This window comes from Rhinoderma darwinii, chromosome 1 (genome assembly GCF_050947455.1).
Source record: "Rhinoderma darwinii isolate aRhiDar2 chromosome 1, aRhiDar2.hap1, whole genome shotgun sequence".
In the NCBI taxonomy this organism is placed as follows: Eukaryota; Metazoa; Chordata; class Amphibia; order Anura; family Rhinodermatidae; genus Rhinoderma; species Rhinoderma darwinii.
The window spans coordinates 513,648,668-513,669,714 of record NC_134687.1 but is presented as its reverse complement, the minus strand read 5'-3'; the positions used below and the strand labels follow the sequence as shown (position 1 = coordinate 513,669,714).

At 42.7% G+C, this 21,047-nt stretch overlaps 1 protein-coding gene across 1 annotated transcript in view; it reads left to right on the top strand.

The window, feature by feature from the left end:
- LVRN (laeverin) overlaps positions 1–21,047 on the top strand; it is a 172,716-nt gene that overhangs the window by 113,066 nt on the left and 38,603 nt on the right. Inside the window, exons 11-12 of the mRNA XM_075854817.1 lie at positions 3,763–3,839; positions 7,370–7,506. Coding sequence (XP_075710932.1) covers positions 3,763–3,839; positions 7,370–7,506 — 214 coding nt within the window. The remainder of the gene's footprint in view (positions 1–3,762; positions 3,840–7,369; positions 7,507–21,047) is intronic.

Here is a 21,047-nt window from a genome sequence, read left to right as displayed (position 1 = left end):
ACAACATCTCCCAAGTTAAGAACACTCTCCTGGAAGTAGGTCTATCAGTATCTAAGTCTACCATAAAGAGAAGACTTCATGAGTGCAAATACACAGGGTTCACCAAAAGGTGCAAACCATTAATCAGCCTCAAAAATAGAAAGGTCAGATTTGCCAAACAACATCTAAAGAAGCCAGTCCAGTTCTGGAACAGCCTTCTTTGGACAGATGAAACTAAGATCAACCTGTACCAGAATGATGGGAGGAAGAAAGTATGGAGAAGGCTTGTGATCCAAAGCCCACCACATCCTCTGTAAAACATGGTGGAGGCAGTATGATAGCATGGGCATGCATGGCTGCCAAAGGCACTAGGTCACTAGTGTTTATTGATGATGTGACTGAAGACAGAAGCATCCGGATGAACTCTGAAGTGTTCAGGGGGTATACTTTCTGTCACGATCACAGGGTATATGGACCCACTAGGCCGCTGCACCATAGCGGAGAGGCAGCTGGCCTAGTTATAGTCTATACAAGAGTCTCTAGCAGTTCGTAACACAAGGGTACCTGAGATAGTCCAGACAGTGGCCGAGGCTTCAGCACAGATGGAGGTGGGTGCAGCAGGTTGCACCAGACATGGCGGATAACACCAGATGTGGCAAAGGACACTGTTCATTTCAGACGACACTGGACGTGGCAAACGACAGCAGGTGCAGTAGGACACTACTCCAACACTAATAGGCTCAGGAACAAGAACACAGCACCGGATAGAGGATACAGGTAGCAGGGCACGGGTAACAACAGGAACGTGAAAACACTAAGGGACCATTTGCAAGACTGACATGGGATACACTAACAATGCTCAGGCAAGGATCAGAAGGGCAGTGCCCTTCTTATAGTCCAGGAAATCATGGGCAGTTGATGATGATGATTTTCACATGTGCACAGCAGACCGGAGCGGAAGTGAGCGCTGGCATCTCCTAGGAAGGAGAGGCGAGCCAGCGATCACAGATCCATGGCTGCGGCCATCGGGGGGGGGGATCCACGGTCCGCGGCCATGGAGGCTACACTTTCTGCTCCGATTCAACCAAATGCAGCAAGGTTGTTTGGACATCGCTTCACAGAACAGATGGACAATAACCCAAAACATAGTGAGAAAGCAACCCAGGAGTTTTTTAAGGCAAAGAAGTGGAATATTCTGCAATGGCCAAGTAAATCACCAGATCTCAACCCAATCGAGCATGCATTTCACTTGCTGAAGACAAAACTTAAGGCAGAAAGACACACAAACAAGCAACAACTGAAGACAGCTGCAGTAAATGCCTGGCAAAGCATCACAAAGGAGGAAACCTAGCGTTTGGTGATGTCCATTTCTTCCAGACTTCAGGCAGTCATTTCTTGCAAAGGATTCTCTACAAAGTATTAAAAAATATATATATATATTTATGGTAATGTTCATTTGTTCCTTTTGAGCCTCTGAAATGAGGAGGTTGTGTAGAAAAATGGTTGCAATTCCTAAACGACTCACAGGATATTTTTGTTCAAACCCTTGAATTAAACCTGAAAGTCTACACTTCAATTGCATCACAGTTGTTTCATTTCAAATCCAATGTGGTGGCAGCAGAGCCCAAATCATGAAGATTGTGTCACTGTCCAAATAATTCTGGACCTAATCATATATATATATATATATATATATATATATATATATATATATATATATATATATATATATATAGTGCCTAAGATAGAAGAGTTAATCGTTTTTTTTTTTAAATTAATTAACAAAATACAAAGTGAATGCACAGAAGAGAAATCTAAATGAAATCAATATTTGGTGTGAACACCCTTTGCCTTCAAAACAGCATAAATTCTTCTAGGTACACTTGCAAACAGTTTTTGACGGAACTCAGCAGGGAGGTTGTTCCAAACATCTTGGAGAACTAGCCACAGATCTTCTGTGGATATAGGCTTCCTCAAATCCTTCTGTCTCTTCATGTAATCCCTGACAGACTCGATGATGTTGAGATCAGGTCTCTGTGGGGACCATATCATCACTTCCAGGTCCCCTTCTTCTTTTTCTTTATGCTGAAGTTGGTTCTTAATGACATTGGCTGTATGTTCAGGGTCGTTGTCCAGAATAAATTTGGAGCCAATCAGATGCCTCCCTGATGGTATTGCATGATGGATGAGTATCTGCCTGTTATTCTTATCATTGAGGACACAATTAACTGTGACCAAACCCCAACTCCAATTGCTGAAATGCAGCCTCAAACCTGCAAGGAACTTCCATCATGCTTCACTGTTACCTGCAGATACTCCTTTTTGTACCGCTTTGCAGGTCTTCGGCAAACAAACTGCCTTCTGTTACAGCCAAATATTTGAAATTTTGACTTATCAGTCCAGAGCACCTGCTGCCATTTTTCTGCATCCCAGTTCCTAAGTTTTCGTGCATAATTGAGTCACTTGGCCTTGTTTCCATGTTGAAGTTATGGCTTTTTGGCCGCAATACTTCAATGAAGATCACTTCTGGCCAGACTTCTGTGAACAGTAGATGGGTATACCTGGGTCCCACTGGTTTCTGACAGTTCTGAGCTAATGGCACTTCTGGACATCTTTTGACGGGAAGTAAGCATTATGTGTCTTTGATCTGCTGCACTAAGTTTCTGTGTCTATGGTCCTTAACGTTTCCCATGTCTTTGTGCTTCTTCAAAAGAGCTTGTACAGCACATATTGAAACCCAAGTCTGCTTTGAAATCTTTGCCTGGGAGAAACCTTGCTGATGCAGTATAACTACCTTGTGTCTTATTTCTGTGCTTAGTATTGCCACGGTGGAGTTGTGACATGAAACAGTCTTCCACAACCTCACCTTTGTAGCAGAGTTTGGCCGTACCTCATCTAGTTTTAAGCCTCCTACACAGCTAATTCTGCTCCAGTTAATGACTGTGTTTCAACCTACATATGAAAATGATGATCATTATAACCTGTTTGGTATAATTGGTTAATCATAGACCTGACTATAATCCTACAAAATCCATGACTTTGATCAAGTGTACCTAGAAGAATTGATTCTTTTTTGAGGCAAAGGGTGGTTACACCAAATATTGATTTGATTTAGATTTCTCTTCTGTTTATTCACTTAGATATTTGTTTTATCAATGAACAAAATACAATTAGTGCTTCTATTTTTGAAAGAATTCTTATTTTGCAGCATTTTTCCACAACTGCCTAAAACTTTTGCACAGTACTGTAGATATGGGCACAAAAAAAGTTAGCTTATCCTTCTCCTCTGAAAATGGAAAAAGAGCAGATGAATATAAAGTCTAGGGTCACATTTCCCTAACTCAACTTGGACGTGAGGCCATAATCAGAAACTACAACTGGTCACTTTGTACTGAGGTAGTCATAACAAAGAGCTACATAGAGTATCTCTCACTCTGGAGGACCCCCCACATCTGTTCATTACAGAAACAGCACATTGATTTTAATGAGAACTGTGTCATTCCTAATTTCTCCAGTGGTGGCTATTCTGGAATAGTGAACACTTTCTGCCAGATTATTATCAGGGCATCCTTCTAACATAAAAAGATTTTTTAAAGCCACCCCTTATTTTTCTTTTTGTTCATGAGCTTATTTGAATACACATTAAACTGGGCAAGATTTGTAATGTAAGTGTATATGTTATACATATGTGGTAAAGGTTAAAATAAAAAAATATATATATAATAAATACATATTATAATAATATATATAATTCAGCACTTTATCTTTTTTTTTTTTCTACAGTCATACATGGATTATTCCTATTTCTTGGATGAAGAATGGAGTACAGCAGCCAACAATTTGGCTGGATGCTAAGACAAGTAAGCAACTATTATTATTTTCTATGGCATAAGCTAGAAAACATATAGGGAAGGGGGGGAGGAATCCTCCAGCTCACCGTTTGTAGACTCTTGTTCAGACAGTGCTCGGATCTCCGCACGGCCAGTGGTCAAAAACAAAAGACTTTCTATGGCATACCTACTGTCATTTTTGCAACTGCATAATTAAGCACGTCCACTTTAAAAAGGGACATCACCAAATGTCCTTAGTGCATTTTTTAGACAGGCCATTTTTTATTTACTGAGACATGTTTATCTGCCCAATAGATTCAAGTCACACATTGACATTAGATTTGTCTTGAAAAAACCTGCAGCTTTTTAGTGGAATCTCCAAAAGTGCATGTTATTGAAAAGAAAAAAACATTGTTAATTTTAATATGACCTTAAAGGGTTTTTCCACAACCGGACAACTGATGACCTATCCACAGGATAGGTCATCAGTATATGATCGATGCGGGTCCGACACCCGGACCCTGCACCAATCAGCCACTCTATCTGTCTTCGGGCGCCGGATGTTTTGAACCATATGCAGTAGTTGGAGCCGGAAGCAGAGGGCTCCGACCACTGCAAAGCGGCTGTTCTGCAGAACTGCATCTCAGCTCCTATTCACTTGAATAGGAGTATAACGCTATTCCGTGACCGGAGCCATCTGTTTCAGTTTCCAACTACTGCACACCGTTCAAAACAAACGCGCCCGGAGGCAGCCGGAGCGGCTAATCGGTGCGGAGTCTGGGTGTCGGACCACCACCGATCATATACTGATGAACTATCCTGTTTACGCCGATCAGCCATAACATTAATACCACTGACAGGTGAAGTGAATGACTTTATTTTCTACTAACAATGACACCTGTCAAGGGGTGGAATTTATTAGTATATTAGGCAGCAAGTAACCAGTCAGTTCTTGAAGTTGATATGTTCGAAACAGGAAAAATGGGCAAGCGTAAGGATCTGAGAAACTTTGGCAAGGGCAAAATTGTGATGGATACATGACAGGGTCAGAGCATCACAAAAATAGCAGGTCTTTTGGGGTGTTTCCAGTATGCAGTGGTTAGCACCTACCAAAAGTGGTCCAAGGAAAGACAACGGATGATCCAAGGCTCTTTAATTTTCGTGGGAAGCAAAGGCTAGCCCGTCTGGTTGATTCCAACAGAAGAGCTGCTGCAGCACAAATTGCTCAAAAAAAGTAATACTGGCTACGCTAGAAATGTGTCAGTAAACACAACCTGCTGCGTTTGGGGCTGCATATCCGCAGGCTGGTCAAAGTGCCCATGCTGACCACCGCCGAAAGCACCTACAATGGGCATATGCAAGTCAATACTGGTGCATGTAGCAAGGGAAGAATATGGCTTTTTCTGCTGTATCACTTTTTTTTCGTCCACATCATGTGGATGGCCTGGTGTGTGTGCGTCACTCACCTGGGGAAGAGATGTCACCATCATGCACTATGGTAAGAATGCAAGCCAGCAGAGGGGGTGTGATGGGCAATGTTCTGCTGGGAAACCTTGGGTCCTGGCATTTATGTGGATGTCACTTTGTCCTGCCACCTACCTGAACTTTGTTGCAGACCAAGTACACCCTTCATGGCAATGGTATACCCTAATGGCAGCGGCCTCTTTCAGCAGGATAATGCACCCTGCCAAACTACAAACATTGTTCAGGAATAGTTTGAAAAAATTATTCAGCAATTGCTCAAGGTGTTATCTTGGCCTCCAAATCCCCCAGGTCTCAATCCAATGGTGCATCTGTGGATGTGCTAAAAAAAATAAGTCTGATCCATAGGGGCCCCACCTCACAACTTACAGGACTTGAAGGATCTGCTGCGAACGTCTTGGGGCCAGATACCACAGGACACCTTCAGACGTTTTGTGGATTCCATGTCTGGATTGGTCAAAGATGTTTTGGTGACAGGATCTAGTTGTGTATGGCCAACTTTACCATCATTGCGCTACCTAAGACATTGGCACTTTTTAGCAGTTTATTTTGCTACAAATGTATCTAATGTCGTACACCATTTGTTAAATATATTGCATTTTACATTGGAGAAGGTATATTGCTTTTGGTTTAGTTTTGTGTCTTATATTTGTCTGTCTGCTGGCTAAAAAACAGCATTTCATAAATATGGCTAAAAAGTACCTGCCCATAACCAAGACCACTTGGCTAACACAAATCAAGGTGGCATATGCGGCACAAGCAGTAATTATTTTTGGTGCAAATACTTAATTGACCAAGTGTACACATTATACGCCACTATTTCCGCATTATTATTTACATTGAGAGCATAAAAAGGCCTACTTAAAAAATGCAAACAGTCTAAGCAATCCTCTGTGATCTGAGCAACATGAACTCAACGTTTGATAGCTTTTACTTATTCATTGTAGCAAATCCTCTAGGGATTTGTGCCACAGATGTGTTTGGGTCACAGAGGATCGTCTACACTTGATTCATTGTAACAAACGCTCAGCTTTAAGATACATTAGTCTATATGGATTTTTAGCCTCTGGATCTAAACAAGAATGTTTTCATTCAGTGACAAAGATCTTTTAAATGGAGAGGGATTGAAACAGAGTATATTAGGCTTCATTCACATCTGCACCGGGGTTCCTTTCATGGGTTCCGTTGGACCTTTCCGTCAGGGGAAGCCATGAATAGAAACCAAACGGAAACAATAGCTTTCCGTTCGCATTACCATGTATTTCAATGGTAACGCTTCTGTTGCTAATGGTTTCCGTTTGTCTCCATTCTGTAAGGTTTGAGTTTTTTCGGCGGAATCAATAGCATAGTTGACTAAGCTATTGATTCCGCCAAAAATCTAAAACCTTAGGGAATGGAGAAAAACGGAAACCCTTAGCAACGGAAGCTTTACCATTGAAATCAGTGGTAATGCAAACGGAAAGCCATGGTTTCCGTTCATGGGTTCCCCTGACGGAAAAGTCAAACGGAACCCATGAACAGAACCCCCGACGCAGATGTGAACAAAGCCTTAGAAAGTTGCAGAACTTTTAATTGCACTCATTAGGTTTTTTTTATTGTACATACGATAGGACAACTCTTTTAAGTTACACATTTAGTTAATTCAGATGTTTAAAGGGGTTGTCTCATTACGACAACCCTTGTCCATATACCCTATTAGGGAATAGGGATGTCATAGAGGGGGTACTCCGCTCGGGACCTCCCTCTTTGGGTTAGACCAGATAGCCGCAGCAAACCGAACTCACGCTGATGAGAACAGCTGCTTGCTGAGGGTTTTCGATGCCAGATCCGTGGTGATCAGCTGATCGTCGGGCTGGCTTGAAAATAGAAATGGATTGTCATCTTGAGACAAATGGGATTTATAAACTTCCACTCACTGAAACTGCAGCAGCGGCGACGGCAAAAAAGCAACAGGATTGCCATGTGTAATCTATAAATGTAAATGTATACACTTCACTTTATCTGCTTTTACTGATTCCTTTCAACATTATCAGTTGGCAAATTAACATTCAAAATGTAGCTTTATTATTCATTCTCAGAAAATGTCGCAGAAATGAAAACTACAACTGATGAGGAATGGATTATGTTAAATATTGATGTAACTGGTTATTACAAGACAAATTATGATGTCAAAAATTGGAACAGTATTGCAAAGAAGCTTGAAGAAGATATTGGGGTAAATCTGTTTATTTGTATACATACACAAAAATATTCTTGTTGATTTCTAATTCCAGTGATGGAATCGTGCCACAATAATCTATCTCTGTTTATCTGTCTGTTTTTACTGAAGCAAAATATATAAATTTTAAAACATAAGTTATTTTACATCACTGTTTTGTCCTACGTTTATCGTATACGCCAGGAAAAAGCTTTCGACATATATGTTAAAAGCAGGCGGTGACAGATGCCTAACAGTGGCATCCATTACCGTAGACTTTAATGGTATACATTAAATATAAACTTCATAAACTCTTACGACCCTGTTCATGAATTATACGTTAAACAGATACCATTATAGTCTATGAGTGACGGATGCTACTGTTAGGCATCCGTTTAATGCGTCTGTTACCCGTAGAATTTGATGGTATCCATTTAATGTATACATCATGAAAGGCTATTGTAAAAGCCCATGACGTATATGTTAAATGTATACCTCTGATGTAAGCCATCGAGTGGCATACATCACCTATTGGCTCCCACATTAAAAAAAAAATGTATACTGCGTGGCATCCAGCAGGATGGAAAAGCTTAGCCTACTACACTATTCCTATCTTAGAAAAAAAGGTAAACTGAAGTATACAAGCCCGACAGAGGCTGAAAGGACAGTCTTTTGGCCTTCTTTTGGTTAATGGAGCCCTATTGACAAGCTTAGCGTGTACATAGAGAGGATTCCCGATGTAAATGCGAGACGGACATCACAAACACATGTGCACAGAGCCATTTGGATTTAGTTGAGTTTTTTTTGTATGAGATTTTCTGTTTAAGATTCAAGGGCTCTTTTGACATCTGTGTTTGAGGCTTTGCTGCATTGGAGGCTCTGTGCAATGGATCTGGTGATGCGTCATGGTTTCGATAATGAACAATAACCATGATGTAAGTATGAACCATATCCGCATGCTGAGGATTCTTTCTGGATTGAAGCACGGATTACGCGCCTAAATCCTAACAGAATCAGCTGACATTCTGCCGGCAATGCATGTGAATGGGTAATTTATACTCTATACCAGGGGTCCCAAGCACGCGGACCGCGAGCCGCATGCGGCCCCTGGGGCTGTCATCTGCGGCCCGCGGGACACAGAGCCGCTAGTAAAGGCTTCGGGACTCTGTGGAATTCTCTGACATCGCTGTCCACATATGGACAGTGATGTCTGGGGCCTCCCCAGAGCCGGAGTCCCGTGAAGAGTATAGGCTAGTATAGGCTCTGCTCCGTGTGGAATTCCCTGACATTGCTGTCCATATATGGACAGTGTTGTCAGGGTCTTCCCCAAAGTCCCGGGCAGAGCGCTAGTATAGGCTCTGCTCCGGGACACTGTGGAATCCCCTGACATCGCTGTCAATATATGGACATGCGATGTCAGGGTCTTCCCCAGAGCGGAGTCCTGGGCAGAGCGCTAGTATAGGCTCTGCTCTGGGAATCTGTGGAATTCCCTGACATCGCTGTCCACATATGGACAGCGATGTCTGGGGCTTCCCCAGAGCCGGAGTCACGTGCAGGGCGCTAGTATAGGCTCTGCTCCGGGACTCTGTGGAATTCCCTGACATCGCTGTCCATATATGAACAGTGTTGTCAGGGTCTTCCCCAGAGCGGAGTCCCGGGCGGAGCGCTAGTATAGGCTCTGCTCCGGGACTCTGTGGAATTCCCTGACATCGCTGTCCATATATGATAGCATCTACGGAGGCCACTGTGGCAGCATCTACGGAGGCCACTGTGGCAGCATCTACGGAGGGCACTGTGGCAGCATCTACGGAGGGCACTGTGGTAGCATCTACGGAGGGCACTGTGGTAGAATCTACAGAGGGCACTGTGGCAGCATCTACAGAGGGCACTGTGGCAGAATCTACAGAGGGCACTGTGGCAGAATCTACAGAGGGCACTGTGGCAGCATCTACAGAGGGCACTGTGGCATTATGTACAAATGGGGGTGTGGCAGTATCTATAGAGGACACAGTGGCATTATCTAGGGGTGTGTTGCATTATCTACATAGGGCACTGTGGCATTATCTACAGAGGGCACTGTGGCATTATCTACAGAGGGCACTGTGGCATTATCTACAGAGGGCACTGTGACATTATCTACAGAGGACTCTGTGGCACTATCTACAGAGGACTCTGTAGCACTATCTAAAAAGGGGCTGCCCAATCCCAATCTTGACATGTGTGTCTGCCAAACACTGCCAACTGAGCCGCCAGACTGCATTTAGTGACACTTAAACTGAAAAACTGGATTGTTGAAATAAGCACGTGGAGAATTCTCTCAAATTTTAAACCTAGTGGTATTATTATAGTAATGTAGTATTATTATTATTATAGTAATATAGTGTTATAGTAGTTCAAATAACTAATTGATTAACAATAATTTTGTATTGTATCAAATTTGAAAGTAATGCGGCCCGTCAACTTCCCATTTTTTCTATATGTGGCCCACTTACCCGGCCAAGTTTGAGACCCCTGCTCTATACTATATTAAATCTATACTTTAAATAACTTATTAATTGGTTTATGTAACATACGTGGTAACAGTTTGTCTTATATGACTTTCATGTTAACATGGCATACTGAGTACTTCACCATTAACTTTTTTTTTTTTATCGGCAAGCCATACAAAAAAGGATGTCGACCCCTGTTACTACACCATGGAAAAAATGGAAGCCATAACTTTTGTGTTTTTTTTATCTATGTAGCGGCATTAGAGCTTTTTTTTGCAGGATGAGTTGTATTTCAATGGCCCCATTTAATGTACCATATAATGTCCTGGGAAACGTTTGAAAATTATTTTGTGGGATGGAATGGAAAAAAACAGCAATTCCCCAATTGGTTTTTGTTTTTGATATGGTAACTTTAATATGCGCGTCAATAAGATTAAGTAAATTGCAAATTTGTATACAGTATTTTTTTTTATGTTTAACTACTTTTACAAAATATAACAGATAACTTTTTTTATTTTTCCATCAATGAAGCTGTGTGAGAGCTTGATTTTTGTGGGACGAGCCGTGGTTTTTATTAATACCATTTTGAGGTACATGTGACTTACATGTGAATTATTTTAATTTTTTTGAGAAGCTAAGGTGACCAAAAAACAGCAATTTTGGATTTTTTTTTTATTGTTATATTTTAATAGTTCTGACTTATACGGATGCGGTGACACCAATTATGTTTATTTTTTTTATTGTTTATATTACTTTAGGGGAAAAAGGTTTTTGAGTTTGCGTGTGAACATACACTTATGCCTGCCTTCATGTATGTCAAATGTCGGGGAGTGGTGAGAAGTCCACAGCATGTTTATTATTGCTTTTCAATGCAGATTCCGCACTGAAAAACAATGGAGTAGCTCTAATGAACTACAATGGGGCTAATCCGTGTTTGGATCTGATGGCCAATCGGGAGCAGAAATCCAAGTTTCAGTAGCAGAATTCTGCCACAGATTTTCTAAAAATCTGTGCTGTGTGAACATAGCTAAACTGGTTTTAAGTTCTGATTTCTGTCAGAAAAGCACAAACTAAATACTGTAAATTCACAAGGGGAGAGAAGAAAACCTGGACTGCACATTCGAAAATTAGGTTCTTATTTTACATTTTGATCAAACTGTATAAGCCAACTTGCTCCTACACCTTTTTTAAGTGGATCCCTACTGTATCAAGTGCAGTATTGCATGGCAACCAGTGCCGCTGCAACACAGTACCCATAAAAAGGGCCGGGTTTAGACAAAGTGTGGCCCTGGGCAAAGTTAAAAGTTGGGCCCCAACTGCTGAGTTATTGTATCAATAATGCAGTCAATTCAGAAGGCGGTGTGAACTGCATTGCTGATTCCTATCGTATCCAGGAGTGTTGCCAGCTCCAAAGCATATGTCCCCCCTCCACACAAAAAAATTATCTATATACATTCATAATTATTAAATCATACCACTATACCAGATTAAATATTACCTGCATACTGTTACTGAACACAACTCACTATTATAAAACCAATATTATCAATAATAACACAATATAAGGTCCAAATAATACCGCCACACTATAACCACATAGTGACTGAATAATACCCTTATACCGTTACTGAATATAAAGCACTATACAAAGACCAATATTACCACCATATAGTGATCATTTAGTGGTAGATGGCAGTTATACTCAAGAGCTCTGTACTGTGATTGCAGTACATTTAAATCCAGTCACTCACAGGTGATGTTTTCTCTGATTAGAGTCGTTCACATTCCCTTTTTTTCTCCATCCGGCCCAGACCACTATTACGACTTATTCCAGCCATGAATCGTCTCTGCAGAATTTGACACACAGACATGTTGGTTTCTCGCTTTTATATCATCCTCCTCACCAATTCCCTATCCACTAAACAAACTCGTAATCCACAGTGCCACAGATGGTAATAATGATCCCTTAGTGCTTGATACAATAAAAGTGCCCCATCAGTATCCGTGTCCCTTTTGTGCCCCCACACAGTAATAATGCCCCCTTTGTGCCCCCTGTAGATAGTGTCTCAGTGCCAATGTATATAGTGCCACTGTGTCCCCTATCGATAGCACCACAGCATCCCCTGTAGATAGCACCACACACAGCCCCCTTTGTGCCCCTGTAGATAGCGCCACACAGCCCCCCTCTTATACATAGCGCCACACAGCTCCCCTCTTGTAGATAAAGCCACACAGCCATAATCTTGTAGATAATGCCACACAGCCACCCTCTTGTAGATAGTGCCACACAGCCCCCCACTTGGAGATAGCACCACACAGCCCCTCTCTTGTAGATAGCGCCACAAAGCCCCCCTCTTGTAGATAACGCCACAAAGCCCCACTCTTGTAGATAGTGTCACACAGTCCCCCTCTTGTAGATGGCGCCACACACAGCCCCCGTCTTGTAGATAGTGCCACAGAATTTTTTTTACTTACCCAGCCCCGTTCCCGCAACAGACTGAGCTGCTCCATAGCCTCCAGATGGAACCCTTGCATAGGCTAGCATGATCCAGTGATGTTCTCATGTCGGCCTGTGCAGGGATTCTGTCCCAGCGTCTTATAGGCTGCAGGTCTAACGTGGCCTATAGTATTCAATTGTATCTGCATCCTGAGATGCAGATACAATTGAATGTGTTAGTAGCTAGCACCGGGGTCCCCCACCGGTGCTAGCAACGCCACTTAGCCTGAGAGGGCTCGTGTTGCTCGGCCCATAAAAGTTATGTGCCCCTCATGCCACGGGCTCTGTAGCAGCCGCTATGGCTGCTATAGTCAGCAGGGGGCACTGAGAGGTTGTGGGCCCTGGGCAATTGCCCAGTTTGCCCTCACTCCCTAACGCTGGCCCTGCCCATAGAGGGAACAACCCAGGAGGCTAGCAGCACCCTTAATGCCAGTCTAAGCTACCTTGGCTCTGGGCCACGTCCTCCCACAGATACAGCACTACATCAACAAAGACCACCACACAAAACCACTAAAAAGTGAGATTGAAAAAGCTCACCTTTTCTTGTAGTCCCAGTGGCCAAATTGAGAACAAATAGGTAGAAACCCTTATGCAGTCTCCTGCTATTTAAAAACAATTTGGCCAAATGGGTGGAGTGATGGTACCAGAAAAAAAGAAAGACCATATATATTCACAAGGGGAGAGGAGAAAACCTGGACTGCACATCCACTTTGCTATACTTTTCTTTTATCTCCTTGTAAGTAAAAACTGAAAGTACTTTTTTGTACCTGGGGCAAAGTCTAACATTTTGAATTAAAAGTATTGTGGACCTGGATACCCAACAAAAGCAAAAAGTAAAAGCTTTCACCAAAAACTGTACATATATAGAGAAATTAACCTGTTGCGGACCTGCGCCAGAATAGTACGGCACACGCCGCACACTAAAGCAGACCTGTACTATTGCAAAGCAGAAACAAACTGTTACTGTGTGAAAGCAGATCGTCACAACACAGTGATGACAGCTGTCATTGACAGCTGACGAGCTCTGTTACCGGGCTGGGGACCAATCAGCATGCCTCCATGCCGGCAATCACAGTGTTTGGTTAGTCTTTAGAGACTGCCACATCATAGAATGCTGTGATTGGTCAAACGGGTGAGAGCTCCTGTCACCGTCTCTGATCTCCTGTCACGAAGGGTCGGTGGACCCACTGGGCCATACCGCCTTGGAGGTAGGGCAGCTGGCGAACAGGGCGCAGGTCACAGTCTATGGTATATAGTGTACCTGTGGCAGCACGGACAGTAGTTTGGCAGGAACTAGGCAGCGGGCGGACGTCGGGCGTGGAGAAGCAGGCAAACGTGGTATCCAGCACAGCATGGCTATAGCAAGCACGGCACAAGATCGGGATACAGGTACAGGAACGGAAACAGGAACACTGGGAGCAGGAACACTAGGGGACCATTTGCATAGACAGACAAAGGGATACACAACAACGCTCAGGCATAGAACTAGGGGGCTGGACCCCTCTTATAGTCCAGGGTACTCACGGTCAAGGTTCGTCCATCCGGTCCAAGGTTCGTCCATACGCTGCCCCTTTAAGAGCGGGCACGAGCGTGCGCGCGTACCCTACGGGATCCGGCAGAGGTGAGTGGATGCGAGCGCTGGCGTCTCCTGAGGAGGAGGCTGGGGCCAGCGCTTGCCGACTCGTGGCTGCGGCTGTCAGGGGAAGGTTGAAGCTGACAGCCCGCAGCCACGGACATTACATCTCCTCATTTGTGTGCGATCTGTGAAGAGATCAGAGTGGTGTAGCCAGGGGTGTAACTAGGATAGACAGGCTGCTACAGCGGTAGTTACACCATTAAGCATACTGTGACAGAAAACACATCTAAATAGCTCAACTTGGTGCATATCTGCCCCCTTTAGTCCCCACCAGCCATCCTTAGTACCCACCAGCCCTCTTTAGTTATTTCCAGCCCACTTTAGTGCCTCTCAGCCATCTATACTGCCCACCAGCACCCTTTACTGCCCACCAGCACAATTTACTGCCCACCCTTTAGTGCCCCTATAGTGTCCACCAACACCCTTTAGTGCCCACCTGCACTCTTTAGTGCCCACCAGCACCCTTTACGGCCCACCCTTTACTGCCTACCCTTTAGTGCCCAACATCACTAGCCCAAACTCACCCACTCCTCCCATATATTTGAGTAGTAGTTTTGTTTTTGTTTGTTTATTCTTTGTATCTTCATAATAACAAAAAAAACAACAACTAAAAGTTTTAGTAATTTAGGTTAGTTTAGTAATTTATTAGTCATTTTGTATGCTACTTTTGCACGTCAGTTTCCTTGTCAGGCTTCTACTACCATATTTTTTGAGGAGTAATTTTTTTAATTATTCTTTCGTTTTGTGTTCATAAAAAAAAAAAAAGAGACAAAAATAAAAAATAAAAAAAAGTTTTGCTAATTCGGGAATTTACTTTTGTACATCAGGGTTAGTGCACCCAGTCTTGTTATATACCCAGAATGTCTCGTCTATTTAGTGTGGAGGCGGCATATGCCTTTTTATGTTCCGATAATATCCAATGGGTTTCGGAAAAGGGGATCGCTCCTTCTCGTGGCGCTCCTGTACTGCTTGTAGATAGCCTTTGTAGTTCGTTGCTGGGAAGTAACTCCACAATCCTTACTGTTTTTTGATAAAAGATAATTTATTCTTGGAGATAAAATTTACCAAATAAATAAAATAACATGCCAACATACGACAGGTTGCAACCTAGAACCTAGGTCTTCTTCAGGTAAAATAAAATATAAAGGTTTCTACAGTGCTTAAATACTCTCATCTCGATTTGTTTTGGCTAGGTCAAATGCTATGGGTCCAAGTTCAAAAGGGGAGTGGTTTCTTCCCTCGACACCATATCGCTCTATTTTTTTTCCCTTTTCTGTCTTTTCTAGAATTAAAAAGGTGTACCTTGCGGGAACGGAGATAAATGAATAATCTGGTTTGGAATCGGGTGTTTTTACTTTGATGCAGTTTAAGTTGGGGCTTTCTATTAAGTAGATTAAAGAATTGTGTCATATAAAACTCTGTATTTATTGTAACTTACGTCATGAGTTTGTGCTCACTTGACCTTATTACTCCAATTCTGATTGGATAATCTATCTCCCTGTCTACGGTTTGCCAAAGCTTAGAGGTTCGAGGGAGTTGATGACTGGAGTGCAAAGGAGAATATTGTGCTCAATAAAGTGATCGATTACATTTTACATCTACTCTCAGAATCATTTGCAGATCTGCATGGATAGTAAGTAAATCGATTGTTTTATGTTCCATCGATGTATCACACTTTTACCTGGTTTCTTAAACTCTTATGGTAAATGTAATCTTGTAATTAACGCAGTTTATTCTATATTTTTTTTGTTGTTGTAGTGCAATTCATCTGCATTTACTGCAGTAATGAATTGTTTGGAAATTTCTATGGTTCGATATTTTTATTGAGGTCGTCGGGACTCACTGTTTTGAGTTTCAAAATCCAAAACCAGTAGCGTAGCTAGCGGGGAGGGGGGGCCCAGGCCCACTGAGATCGTCTGGCCCACTAAGACCGCCGCCGCCATGACCGCTGCTCCCGCTGCCCCTGCTATGACCGCCGCGGCCACGGCACACAGGGCGGCCTGCTGCCTCTCTGAAGGGGCGGCGGCGCAACTAAAACCAACCGCTGCCACCCCCCCTACATTAACTGTACCTGCATCTATAGGACGCAGATACAATTACATGCATAAGCGATGAATTGAAGGGCACGTTCTGTGCCCGACCATTCAGTGCCTAACAATGACGCTGATTGGCTGGGCAGAATGACTTGCCCAGCCAATCAGCGCCTTTCATCAATGCTAGTGGCGCATTGATGTCATCGCGCTGCTTCCTTTGTTGAAAGGCGCTGATTGGTGGGGCAAGTCATTCTGCCATGCCAAACAACGGCTTTCAATGATGCAAGCGGCACGATGATGTCATGATGATGTCACGATGATGTCACGATGATGCCGCTTGCGTCATTCAGCCCCAGCAGACCTGCACAGAATAGAGAGCAGAGAAGGCCTGCATTGACACAGGATGGTGCAGGGACGGGATCAAGGTGAGTATGTAAAGTTGTTTATTTTTCACTTAAGAGTGTGAGTGGCATTATCTATGGTGGGGAGCTATATGTGGGGCACAATCTACATGGGAGGCTATATGTGGGACACTATTTACAGATACGTTGGCCATTATATACAGGGGGCTATATGTGGGGCACTATCTACAGGGGGCGCTATATGTGGGACACTATCTACAGATACGTTGGGCACTATATACAGGGGGCTATATGTGGGGCACTATCTACAGGGGGGGCTATATGTGGGTAATATCTGAAGGTAAATCTATAGGGGGCACTATCTGCAGGGGACTATCTGGGGGCACTATCTACAGGGAGCACTGTGTGGAACACAGTGTATTGTGCTATTATAATCAGGGACACAGTGTATTGTGCTATTATAATCAGGGATACAGTGTATTGTGCTATTATAATCAGGGATACAGTGCATTGTATTGTACTATTATAATCAGGGACACAGTGTATTGTGCTATTATAATTGGAGGTGCAGTGTATGGCGCGATTATATTTAGGGGCCTAGTGTGTGGCACCATGAGAATTCGTTTATAGGTGCAGAAATGTTTGAAAAATGAGAAGCTGAAGACATCTGAGCGGAAAACTACAGAAATGGGCTGTGGTCGGGAGAAGTCACCTTAGAGGTCTGGACCAGATGGAGAAGAAAAGAGAAAAAGAACAACTAGAATCTGAAAAGACGTCACAGGTGAGTCACTTGATATAAATGTTTATGCTGCCTCTAATCAGTAATTTAGTCAATGTATGATCTGCAGCGAGATGATGGGTGGTATGATTTTTTTTTTGTGAAACAGCAACTCCCAGCATATCCTTATTATTGTTTGGGTCATGCTGGGAGCAGTAGTTTTAAACCGTACAAACCTATACGGCAGGGGTTGCTCTAAATTGAGCTGTATTTCTGCTGGTGTTGTATTTATTTGCTGAGCTTGGTTCTGGAGCTGTATGTATGTACTGAGCTTGGTTCTGGGGCTGTATATATGTACTGAGCTTTGTTCTGGTGCTGTATTTATGTACTAAGTTTGGTTCTGGTGTTGGATATATGTATGAGCTTGGTTCTGGTGCTGTATTTATGTACTGAGCTTGGTTCTGGAGCTGTATATATGTATTGAGCTTGGTTCTGGTGTTGTATATATGTACTGAGCTTGGTTCTGGGGCTGTATATACGTACTGAGCCTTGTTCTGGTGCTGTATATATGTACTGAGCTTTGTTCTGGTACTGCATAGATGTACTGAGCTTGGTTCTGGTGTTGGGTAGATGTATAGAGCTTTGTTCTGTTGCTGTATTTATGTACTGAGCTTGGTTCTGGTGTTGTATATATGTATTGAGCTCAGTTCTGGTGCTGTATATATGTATTGAGCTTGGTTCTGTTGCGGTATATATGTATTGAGCTTGGTTCTCGTGCCGTATAGATATGTTAGAGCTTGGTTCTGGAGCTGTAATTATATAGGATATACACCGCGTTCCAAATTATAATGCAAATGTTATTTTTCGCTGATTTTCCTAAATAGTCGATGCAAACGACAGTCAGTATAATCTTCAAGCCATCAACCGTTGGAGTATAATGCAAATTTTATTGAACAAATCTCCTAATGATAACAACAGATTTTATTTTAGAAGTAAAAAACTCAAAATGCACTGTTTCACATTATTATGCACAACAGAGATCAAAACATTTTAAAGGTTGTAAATAGAACTAAAATGGACATTTGTTGAATTTGCAGCATCAGGAGGTCATATTTACAGAAATCACAAGCTCTTTCAATCAAAAAAAACGTAACAGGCCAAGTTACATGTTAACATAGGACCCCTTCTTTGATATCACCTTCACAATTCTTGCATCCATTGAATTTGTGAGTATTTGGACAGTTTCTGCTTGAATATCTTTGCAGGATGTCAGAATAACCTCCCAGAGCTTCTGTTTTGATGTGAACTGCCTCCCACCCTCATAGATATTTTGCTTGAGGATGCTCCAAAGATTCTCAATAGGGTTGAGGTCAGGGGAACATGGGGGCCACACCATGAGTTTCTCTCCTTTTATGCCCATAGCAGCCAATAACACAGAGGTATTATTTGCAGCATGAGATGGTGCATTGTCATGCATGAAGATAATTTTGCTACGGAATGCATGGTTCTTCTTTTTGTACCACGGAAGAAAGTGGTCAGTCATAAACTCTACGTACTTTGCAGAGGTCATTTTCACACCGTCAGGGACCCTAAAGGGGCCTACCAGCTCTCTCCCCATGATTCCAGCCCAAAACATGACTTCGTCACCTCCTTGCTGACGTCGCAGCCTTGTTGGGACATGGTGGCCATTCACCAACCATCCACTACTTCATCCATCTGGACCACCCAGGGTTGCACGGCACTCATCAGTAAACAACACGGTTTGAAAATTAGTCTTCATGTATTTCTGAGCCCACTGCAACCGTTTCTGCTTGTGAGCATTGTTTAGGGGTGGCCAAATAATAGCTTTATGCACACTTGAAAACCTCTGGAGGACCCTACACCTTGAGGTTCGTGGGACTCCAGAGGCACCAGCGGCTTAAAATACCTGTTTGCTGCTTTGCAATGGCATTTTAGCAGCTGCTCTCCTAATCCTATCAATTTGTCTGGCAGAAACCTTTCTCATTATGCCTTTATCTGAACGAACCCGTCTGTGCTCTGAATCAGCCACAAATCTTTTCACAGTACGATGATCACGCTTACGTTTTCTTGAAAAATCCAATGTTTTCATACCTTGTCCAAGGTATTGCACTATTTCACGCTTTTCGGCAGCAGGGAGATCCTTTTTCTTTCCCATATTGCTTGAAACCTGTGCCCTGCTTAATAATGTGGAACGTCCTTCTTAAGTAGTTTTCCTTTGATTGGGCACACCTGGAAAACTAATTATCACAGGTGTCTGAGATTGATTACAATGATCCAAAGAGCCCTAAGACACAATACCATCCATGAGTTTAATTGAAAAACTAATAATTAAATGTTTATGACACTTAAATCCAATGTGCATAATAATTTGGAACACGGTGTATTTCTAATAACAAAATTGCATGGCAGATGGATTTGTTTTCAATTCATTGTATATTTAATGGGAACCTGTCTGGTAGTTTTAACCCCTTGAACTGCCACCATGCAGTAATACATGACCTGACAATATTTCCAAGAATTCCCCTGTATGTTTTTTTCAGATGCAGAAAAATAAAATCAATGGCACACACTATATGCTAATTACTCATTAAAGGATCATGGGGCGGTGCCGCTATCCTGAATAGTAACATAGTCCTGCGTCCAAACCCACCTTTCCATGCTTGATTGACATCCCCCTGGCTGTTATACATCACTACCAGTCTCCTCCAACTTTCTCGGATGCGCCATTGCCTTGTACTACCTCGGCACGCACCCTGGGCATGCCAGGGGGATGTCAATCAAAATCTGGGGGTGCCATGTAATTTTTCGCTTCAGGCAGCAGAAAAGCTAGAAGTCGCCCTGACGCCACAATAGTCTTCAATCTAGCAGATGTCCTGCATGCTAGGCACGTCTGCTAGAGCAGAGCACACATCTAACACTGCCCACCAGGGAGGAGCAGAAGAAGCTTGCGTGTTAGAAGAGAGGGTGAGCAAGCACCCCTCCCTCCCCAATAATGAATGGACACAGGGATGATGGGGTTTGTATACAGGGATAATGGCTGATATATACAGGAATGATGGGGGTTAATGCAGGTATGATGGCTGGACTCACCATCATCCCTGCAAATAACCACCATCATCCCCATATATAACCACCATCAGCCCTGCATATACCAGCCATCATTCCTATATATAAACCCCATTAATCCCTATATATACCAACCAGGCTGCTATTTATAGTGATGATGTGGGTTATATACAGGAATGATGGCTGGTATATACAGGAATGATGGCTGATATAAACAGGGATGATGGCTGGTATATGCAGGGATGATGGGGCAATATACAGGGATGAATGGGGTAATATACAGGGATGAAGGTTGATATATAATTAGAATGACCTCTTCAATTCTAAACATGCGTTAGGTTGGCCCACTCAGATATGTCATTGTCGTCATCCCCCTGTGCTAAAACCGTAGCTACGCCTCTGTCCAAAACAATTCTTCTTCAGTTAATTTTGCAATGTGGTTATGTGCTGTCTTGGCTATATTTTCAATTGGAGAGATTTTTAGTCCCGTAAAAGATGTGTTGTGATATCTGTGCAGGTGTCTTGAAAGGCTATGTTTTTTATACCATATTTTTGCATTGAATCAATGATTATTTAAACTACAACAGTGTGATTGTGTGGTCTTAGACACATATTGGATGCCGCATTCACATTCAACAACATAGATCACATAGTCTGTGCTACAGTTCATAAATGATTTGATTTTGAACTCTTCCTTAGTTGTATTCGATATGATAGATTTTCTTCCGTGGTCAATA